The sequence below is a fragment of the Manis pentadactyla genome, chromosome 5 (genome assembly GCF_030020395.1).
Source record: "Manis pentadactyla isolate mManPen7 chromosome 5, mManPen7.hap1, whole genome shotgun sequence".
Taxonomy (NCBI): Eukaryota; Metazoa; Chordata; class Mammalia; order Pholidota; family Manidae; genus Manis; species Manis pentadactyla.
The window spans coordinates 167,687,419-167,696,901 of record NC_080023.1 but is presented as its reverse complement, the minus strand read 5'-3'; the positions used below and the strand labels follow the sequence as shown (position 1 = coordinate 167,696,901).

Genomic DNA, 9,483 nt, shown 5'->3' with positions numbered 1-9,483 from the left:
ACGATGGGGGAGGGGCCATTGTGTGGGCCAAATGAAAAGCAGCTGCAGGTCAGATTATTCCAGCTCGTTTGGGATTTCTGGTTTAGGCCTCATCTCTGCTATCTCACTTACCAGCCACATTCCTGAGAGTTAAGCAATACTGGGCCCATTTCACAGGTAATGAATAGAAATTCATAGGGGTAAGTGACTTGCCCAGGGGCACATAGCCAGTTGAGACCAAGCTAAGATTTGAACCCACATCTGTTTGAGTCAAAATTCTCTGCTTTTCTTTTTTGTTGTTTAAGCCTGTTTTCTCCCATCCCATTTCTCACATTTTTGGTGAGGTGAGAGCTACGTGCATTAACTATGTGCCAGGGTTTGTTTGTATTACTCAAATTCTCACAATAAACTGATGAAGTGGTAACTAATAATACCTCCCATTTTTACTGTGAGGCACAGAGAGGTTAAGTAACTTGCCCAAGGCCACTCAGCTAAGAATAGAAGAGATGGGAGTCAGGGAACCTGGGTAGTCTGGATCTAGAACCCTCACTATAAGGGCCAATGAAACACCATGAGCTTTTTCATTTAATTGTTAATATAAATCACCTAAGGATCATAAAAAAGGATTACTGTCGGTTTTCACTGAATACCTGCAAAGTCCTCTCTCCTGACTGCTTCTGAAATTCCAAGATAGTGCCCCAGGTTCAGATATATCTGCACAGAGGTCATTTGCTTCCCCAATTCAGAGGGTAGCTTCTGGAAGCTAGGGCTGTCTCTCATGGCCCTCACCAGGAGTCTTTATTGACTGCTTATGGCCTTTGGAGGTCTTCTAGCCTGGGGCGGATCTTAAAGCATTGTTTTGGATGTGGTCTCTGATTATCCTATTGAGTGGGATACCAATTTGCCTTCAGGATGAGAATTAGGGGCCAAATGGAATGCTGAGGCAGTTGCAATTTACTGGTCAAGGGTTTGCCTTGGGAGAATTATTTTTGAACCCTCACTGCAGGACTTGGGTGAATTGCTTCCCCATCTAATAGCTTTAGTTTCCTCATTTGTGTGATAGGAACAAGAGTACACATCTCAGGGCTGTAGAGGGCATTCATTAGATAAGCAAAGCTCAATGTATCTCGAAGAGTCTTCTCATTCATAGCTGTTATCATTATGCTCTTTATGTGCACCCTGAGCTCCAACGTCAACCCTGACACTCTCTTTGCCTCACAAGATTTTATCCATGCTGCTTTTGGGGTCAACCTAGGGACAGACCAGGTCTTTAACCTCAGGACCTTTGCACCTGATATTCACCCTTTCATGTCACCTGCTCAGTGAGGCCTTCCTTGATTACCCTAGCCTGCCTCCCCACACATTCTTCTGTTTTATTGTCTTCACTTATCAGTACCTGATATTATGAATTGATGTTTCTTTTTCTCCTCTCATTTGAGCATAAGTTCAAGAAGAGATTTTGTTTTGTTCTCTGTAGCATCCCCAGCACTAAGAACAGTGTCTGACATATGTCTGGCTTTGAATAAATAGTGAGTTGAATGAATAAATGAATGAATGAAGGTGTATACGGAGCCCCTATGCTTTCACTCCTCGCTCTCATGTCGCAGTGGGCTACTGGCAGCGTCACATGTTACAGACCGCCGTTTCTGCCGGGTTGGGGGCGCCCTTGCGCGGAACCAACCAGCACTAGAGCGACGCTCGCGGAAAGCCTGGGCGGTGGCCGCGCCGGGAGAGGGGCTGTCGCCATTTGTCGACGTTCCCTGCGGGCTGCCGCGCCGCCGCGGGGGCCGGACAGGGGGTCGGGCGGCGGGCGTGCGCGCTGGTTTTTTGCGACGGTGCCCGGCGGGGCTGGCCCCGCCCCCTCCCGCCCCCGCGGCCCGGTCCGCCCCGCCCTCGCCGCTGCGCTCGCTCCGGGCCGCTCAGGCCCCCCGCCCGCTTCATGTGGCCGGGCCCGCGGTGGCCGGCGGCTGGGAGCGGCGAGGCGGCGGCGGCCGGCGAGGCCCGGGAGGTGGTGGCCGAGGCCCAGGCAGCGGCGGCGGCCCAGGAGGCGGCGGACGGGGAGCAGGCCCGGCCCGGCCCTCGAGCGGCCTCCTGGCTGCAGCATGCGCGTCCGCCGGGGGCTGCTGCGGCTGCCGCGCCGCTCACTGCTCGCCGCGCTCTTCTTCTTCTCGCTGTCGTCCTCGCTGCTCTACTTCGTCTATGTGGCGCCCGGCATAGGTAGGAAGGGGGTCTGGGCCCCCGGGGAGATGCTGCTCTGGCCGCAGGGGCGGCCCGGGAATCTCTGCCCCGCCCTGAGGGGACCTCAGCCCTCGGAAGCCCTCCGCCGGGTGGCGACCCCGATCCTGGCCCTCAGCAGACCCCCGGGTTCCCGGCCCGAGCCTCGGGAGCCCCCACGCCTGGCCCTCGGGGGACGCTAGGATATTCCCGCCCTCAGCACCCCGGCCAGGCTCCGGAACCCACCTACGCCGGCCGGCCTCCCGCCCCCGCCCTGCCCTCCTAACCTCACTCCCCGCGAACCCGACGGTGCCTTCCTCACACACCCCCGCTTCGAGCCAGGACGCCCCTTAACCGCCGTTGCCTCCTTGGAACCCCCGCTTCCCGCTCCCCGGCCGGAGAACTCCCGCTCCTCCTCCCCCGGGGTCTCCTCAAGCCCGGTTCCCGGCATTCCGCGGACCCGACCCCCGCCGCCCGCCCACCCCTGTTTGGTCGGCCCTCGGACCGGGTCTCGAGGCGCCCCACCTTCCCGGGTCCCCTCCATCCTTGCCCTGCTGCCAGGGCGACTCCACCGTTTCCTGCTCCCCTAACCTACCCTTCCTTCCCTCCACTTTGCCCTGTTATGTCCACCTCCAGGTCCTGCTCCCCAGCTCACACGTTCTCCTGCAAGCGGCCGGATCCCTTTCCTCGCCGGGGGCCCTGCCCACCCCCCATTCGGTCTACTAACCCCTTCTAACCCCTGACGTCCCTCGCTGCCTCCCCGCCCCGCCTACCCCCAAGGGCACACCCTTGTCACCGCCGCCCCCGTACTAATTACCCTTCCCCAAATCGGCCCCGCCTCGGGTCCTCAGCCAGTTTCCTCCTGAATGAAGACTTGGGAAGGGGTGCTGTCTGGGCTGTTCCTTTATTTCATTTCGTCCCTTTTCTAGCCTTGAGGGCAAAAGGTGGCCCTTCGTATCCTATGGTTCCTGCTCTGGGGACAGAGGGACTTTTAAATTGGCCCTAGAGGAGGAGATATGATAAGGGCCTTGGGGAAATGGTGCCAGGTGGGAAGGAGGAGCATGGAGAAAAGATGAAATGGGTACTTAACTCTTCTCAAAGGCATGTCCTTTAAAGGAAAGACGGCCGATGGAAAAACTGAACCCTGCCCAAACATAGACTTTATAAGACCACAGAGCAGACATTTAGGATGAAGAAGGAGATTAGTAGGAGATACAGCATGAGAGTTAAAGTCAGAGGACATTGAGGTCACACTTGTATTCAAATCCCCATCCTGTATGACCTTGGGCAAGTTACTAAGTCTCACCTTTTCTGCTCTGTAAAATGGGGGTACTAATCCTAATCTCAGGGTTTTAAGGATGGGAATAGATAGATTACCTTTTAAAGCACTTATCACTGTATCGGATGCATAGAGAATTAAAGAAAAACAGTTATAGGTAACTTTAGAGAAAGAAAGGAGTAGGTAGAAGGTTTAAGGAATGTGTTTACCTGACTTGGCATCACCACAGGGCTCTAGAGAGAACTTCAGTTTATGGTGAAAAATGATCAGAAGATACTGTTGCAGGTGGGGCAAGGAAAATAATTCTGCTATAAAAAGTCTAGGTTGTTCAGATGTTAAGAAAGAGTCGATGGTTTGACTATGGATGAGTGCCCCTTAGGATGGTAGTGATGACTGGTGCCATTCTCTCGACCTGTCAACACTGAGCCAGCTGAATACAGAGATTTCCAGATAGAGCAGGAGATTCTCTACTGATTTTTTTTTAAGCCTATCATTTGATGCTTAATATTGATTATTTATTCTAGAAGCTAGGTTTAGGAAAATAGAACAAGCAACATCAGATTGCCCTAACAGTTTCTAAACTGTCTTGGGAAAAGCATCGTCCTACAAAGGTACAGTATGTGTGGTCTAATGGATCAGATGAGGAGGTAGGAATTTTGGCAGAATAAGAACAAGTGAGTTATTAGTGGAATTAATTTAGAAAAGAGTTCATTAGTATATTTGATATTCAACTCTTAATAAAAATGAGTGTGAAATGATGGATTTGGACCTAGAGGCAGTCTTGGAGCCATACCCCTCTTGTGAAACTGACAGATTATTTCTGGTGCGGGTGAATAAATAGCCATATCTAAACAGCAAAATATATCCCACTGGGATGGTAAGCACCCTTTTGCTTAGAAAAGTTAGAAGCCAGATTCTCCAACAAAAATGGAATTTATCAACTTCATTAAAATTTCTCAACAGTAGATTTTTTGGTCAGTGGAACCCCAGTGTCAAGTGATGGGGCTGCTCCCATGCTTAGATTCCTGTCACTGATAACTGAAAAAGATGCAAAGTGCTTATATTTTCACTAGTTTATCCAGAAGTGAAAATACCGTCAAAAAGGTATTTTAGGATTCAAATTCTGTTAGTGAAAAAGGGGAACAGTAAAAAGGATGTGTAGTGGTTTTAGGGCTCTTGAAGCCTAGTTACATTGAGCATTTTGGTGGTTTTGTTTATCTTGACTTTTCTGTTAATGAATTTAGTTTTTCAAATGACCAGCTTTGGACAGTGGGGTAGTAAATCTCAAAAGGTTAAGGTAGTCTACAGAAATACAAGGTTTTATTTGCCTTGGGATAAGACCGTCCATGAGACAATTATTAAAATGAGCTTAGAAAACAATACTAGGTTGAACCATATGAAGTTTCCATTTTTGCAGGTCAAAACAGTTGTATATTTAGGTCGACCTAATACATTTCCAGATAATGACAGTTCTGTTTTCTGGCATAATGGAAAGTGTCAGACCTGTATTTCCTTCCAGGTTTAATTTTTTTCCAGTCTGGCTTTGATTTGTTTTGTATACCCTATGACCATGTTTTGTTCAAGGTCTAAAGAGAAATCATCCCTCCAAGAAAGTGTTACAACTATATTCAGAAATAGGTAGACTTGAGTTTGAGGTTAAAGTCATATTAGTTAAAAATGTTTTATAGTTGTTCATGTACACTGTAACACAGCCACAATTTTAGCCTAACCGTTAACTTAGTATTTTTGAGATCTGTGCCAGCTTTTAATATTAGTGACCCATAGTCTTGAGAGCAAAGGGAAATTTTCTTGGACTTAAGGGTCATCTGAAATGAGGGTAATGGTATCATTTAACCTTGAAAATTGGTTGTGTGGAATATTACTAAATATGACTATATACAGAGTGCTCTTAGTTACTTTAATATCCCCATTTAGTTAGTAATTTTTAAATATGGCTTCATTGGACATTATGTCTTCGTTATTCATTCAGAAGCATGTCTTACCAGTTTAAAAGTGGAAATGAAAAGGATGGGGGCAAAAAATGTGAAGGAGGTGGTGGATTAGAAAAAAGAAGAGGAAGTTGATAATGATAAAAATGCATACATTTTCTGTAGCCTCCTCCCCACAGCCTGAGTGATTCTCCTTAACTTGATCACTTGTTTCATCTGCACTGGTGAAGTATTATTTCAGGGTTCTGAAGAAAACTTTGAACTGACTTATGATCCTTTAACTTAAAAAAAAAAATCTAAGAGCTCAGTACATCTACCTTCCAGTCTGACCAGGTCTTTTCTAAGATAAGAGAAGTGAACTATTTATAGATTGTACATCTATAAAGTGCTGATTTAAAAACATCTTAGTAAGTTTATGGTGCTGTCATAATGGAAGGTTGTATGGAGGTTACTGACCTTTGCAAATTGTTAAAAAAGGTACCAATTTTGAGAGAGGTGCTGGTGCATGGTTAGAGGTAATAGTCACTGCATTGATGAAATTTGATTGAAGTTCTGTCATTTAAACTGATTTTTCTTTTGTCCTTAGATTATTGAGGAGAGGAAATGGGGAATGGTATTTCTCTTTTGGCCTGCTTAGTTCCAAGAAAAGTTTGATTTATGGTAGGAACCAGTCATTCTGGTCCCACCTAATTTGACCAAATGACCTTGAGCAAGACACTTGATTCTCTGATCATATGTTTGGCTAAAAAAAAAAAAGAGAGATGCTTGAAAACTAAAACTGCATCTTAACCAAACTTCTAATGAGATGGTTTTACACATGGAAAATTGTTAATTCATTCATGTTGCATACATACATTGAACCTAAGATTTTAGATAAAATAGGTTTTATATAATCAAAGGCAATATGTTCTAATAACCACATGAAAATTTTAGATTCCTTTCAGTTAATTACATTATGAAAATAGCCTTTTGTTGTTGCTGTTCCTCACATGAAAATGCCTTATAATTGCCTGAGTGCACTTAGTTCCTGAGCTTTTCTGAAATGAAATACATGTGGTGAAGTGTAGGTTATTTTATTTTAGAAAATTAAAAAGCCTCACCCTGTTAAAGACATCTGCCACCCCTGGCCCCCCACAGTGTGTTCTGTACACACTCACTGAAATATTTCCTTTGAGTATTCTGTGGTGTCTGTCTTCTTAGAAGGAAACCTTATTTGGAGAGCAGGTTGAAGTTACAAAATGAAACAGCACCACTTTTGACCAGGACTTTGATGATGCTCTGTGTTCTTCTTTCCTGTGCATAATTTTGCTATGTTGGAAACAAGGTCTTGGGTTTGGAGTTGAAGTGTCTTTAACAGTGAAAATATGCTAGTCTTGGACAATCTTTGGAGGCAGCCATCCAAAGAGTATCAGTTCCAGTTGCAGGCCATCAATACTCCAGCCAGTAGATGATTCTGCTCCAGTCCTGACATTTCCCCCCAAGTGTGACTGGCTAGTGGGAGCAGCATATAATAAATCACTAGGAGAGAGAGAGGGTCCCTTTGTGTTGCCATGACTCTTTAGAGCTCTTCAAGACAGTGGAAATTCCAAACAGGAGAAGCCAAAATGCTGCTGATCAACTTTTTAGTCATGGAAGATATGTTGGACACATCCAACTGTATAAAGCAAATAGAAGTTTAGCAAGCAAGAAGTAAGGAATGTGATGCTGCTGAGGCCTGTCCAAAGAAATAGAGAAAACTGGAGGTTAACATTGGTCAAGATAAAGATATCAGAAGCAAACAGATTGGGTGTTGGCTTGAAAGAGGTTAATGGAACTGTCATGAGAAGAGGCAGGCCTGCGTGTACTATTGATGCACTTTTTTAGCTTCTAATACTAGCCAAATGAAGGTATGTCTGCCTTTGCACATGAGGTGTATTCTTACTGAAAGTTGTGAGAGAACTAAAGAGACTTGAGTTGTGTAGGTCAATAATAATCCAGTATTTGAGTGCCTCCCTGTCTTATTACTGGTTATGGGAGATACTTGAATAGTATATTTTTAACTGCTGCTTTCATTTTATAGATAATCACATAAGCCCAGGTTGAGTCATTAGTTGCCCAAAGTTGACAGTTACATCTTTGAGGCACATACACTCTGGTTGTAAAGACAAGATTAATTACAATAAACAACTAAAGAAATACAGAAGATAGTATATAATCAACTGTTAAATTACATGATGCTGGCCCTTAATGAGATGGAAGTTCAGACACAGGCATTCATTCCTTTATTCAACAGATAGTTTTTTAGAGTACCTCTTCTTGTCATATACCTTTTCAGCTTTTGGGCAGTCTAGAAATGAATAAGGCAGAACATTTCTGCCATTATGGTGCTTTCATTTTAGTGGGACGTTTTTGTGGTGCTTTCATTTTAGAGGGACGTTTTGTGCTGCTCCTATTCTAATGGGGAGACAGCCAATGTACAACATAATTTCAGATAGTGGTAGGGGTGATTGAGGATCTGTTTAAATTGAGTGGTTAGGGAAAGCCTCATTGAAGAGGTGGTATTTGACCTGGAGGGTAGAACCATACTCAGATCTGGGGATTGGGGTTTGATGGGAATGGGGGGCACCCAGCACATGCAAAGGCCCTGAGGCTGGGATGAGCTTGGTGAAGGTTGACTGGATTTTTGTAGTGATGGGAGAGTGATAGATTAGTTCAGAAAGGTAGGAGGGGTCGGGCCATGCGGGACCCTGTGGACCATGGTAGGATGTAGAACAGGAGTGAACATTAGCTTAGCAATCAGCCAGAGCTGGGTTTGAATCAACCCTGACTGAGGGGGCAAATTATTTTCAAGTTTTTCACCTGTGAGATACAGAAGATATTATCTTTCTCGGGGTTGTTGTGAGAATTAAGTAGAATGTGCATGTGAAAGGGCTTAGCACAGAGCTTGATGTAAAGTCCCATATATTTATAATGCTTATTTGTAACCATAGGAGATGTCCTCTTGGTCTAATGCTAGCAGGAAATAGCAGAATTGGGCTTCAGTTGGACTTTAACAATAATGAGATAAGAACCTTTCAGTTTTCTCATCCATAAGCTGAGGAAATGGACAATAGTACAGATTCCAGGGTCCCTTTCAGACCTGAAGTTACACGATTCTGATCAGGTGTGATTCTTGACATAGAAGAAGGAATAATGGCTTACACAGGTAAAGAAACTCCATTTAAAAAATTCGTATTTCTCCTTTGTTTAGCCTCCCACTGGTAATGGAACACTGAGCCATAGATTCTGTGGTGCTGCGGAACTGGGGAAGTGTTTGCATGTAGCCATCAGACTTGAGTTTCACTCTTCCAGTGAATGGAGAGGTTCACACTGTGTAGTGCTATTGTTTTAGGGCTATTTGCCCTAAAAAGAAGACTTAAAATTTCTAATTTGAAGTCTGTTTTTGAAATCACTGTGACAAAAGGAAAAAAAAACTATGTTGTCTTGGACAAAGGAAAGAGTTTTATAGGAATATCTCTGGGTTGTTAAGACCTTTTTTTATTTTGCCCTTTTTTGTCCTCTGGGTTATCCTTTTAAATTTTAATCTGCTTAATCAGTTCTTTCCTCTAGTCACTTTTGCTTTTTAAGCATGAAATAGCACCCTGGACTCATTAGCTCCTGTCCTATCCTCAGGCCTCTAGGTAATTGAATGTTAAATGAAAATGAATATTAAATATTCCATTTTGACCCAGTGACTCTTTCTATGTTGTGGCTTTAGTGAAGAACATTCGTACCTCCTGCTGATCCCATGAATTCAGTGTTTTCCCAGGCATGGGAATCACACTGAATAATTTAAAGTGCTGTCTTCTCGGATTCCCTCTCCCCCCACCCTATTAAATGTAAGCAGTTGTTAGACTCCAGGTGTTGTTCCTCCTCCTTCCCAGGTTACAGATGCTCAGGGACTTTGCAGTAACCAGAAGGGAACCTGGGCATTGTTTCTGAGTTACCCTCATCAATTATGAACAGTTCTCTCAGGTGATTAGTGGCCTAATTATGATGATGAAAAATGTTGTGGAGTATCAGGTACAGGAAAGTGTAGATTGT

At 44.7% G+C, this 9,483-nt stretch overlaps 1 protein-coding gene across 2 annotated transcripts in view; it reads left to right on the top strand.

Moving 5' to 3' along the window:
• Positions 1-1,562: 1,562 nt before the first annotated feature.
• Positions 1,563-9,483, top strand: part of B4GALT5 (beta-1,4-galactosyltransferase 5) — a 70,057-nt gene continuing 62,136 nt past the window's right edge. Inside the window, exon 1 of one of the 2 annotated variants that reach the window (XM_036902017.2) lies at positions 1,563-2,196. In XM_036902017.2, coding sequence (XP_036757912.2) covers positions 1,578-2,196 — 619 coding nt within the window. In that variant the 5' untranslated portion in view covers positions 1,563-1,577. The remainder of the gene's footprint in view (positions 2,197-9,483) is intronic. The other variant, XM_036902019.2, reaches the window with a different exon arrangement.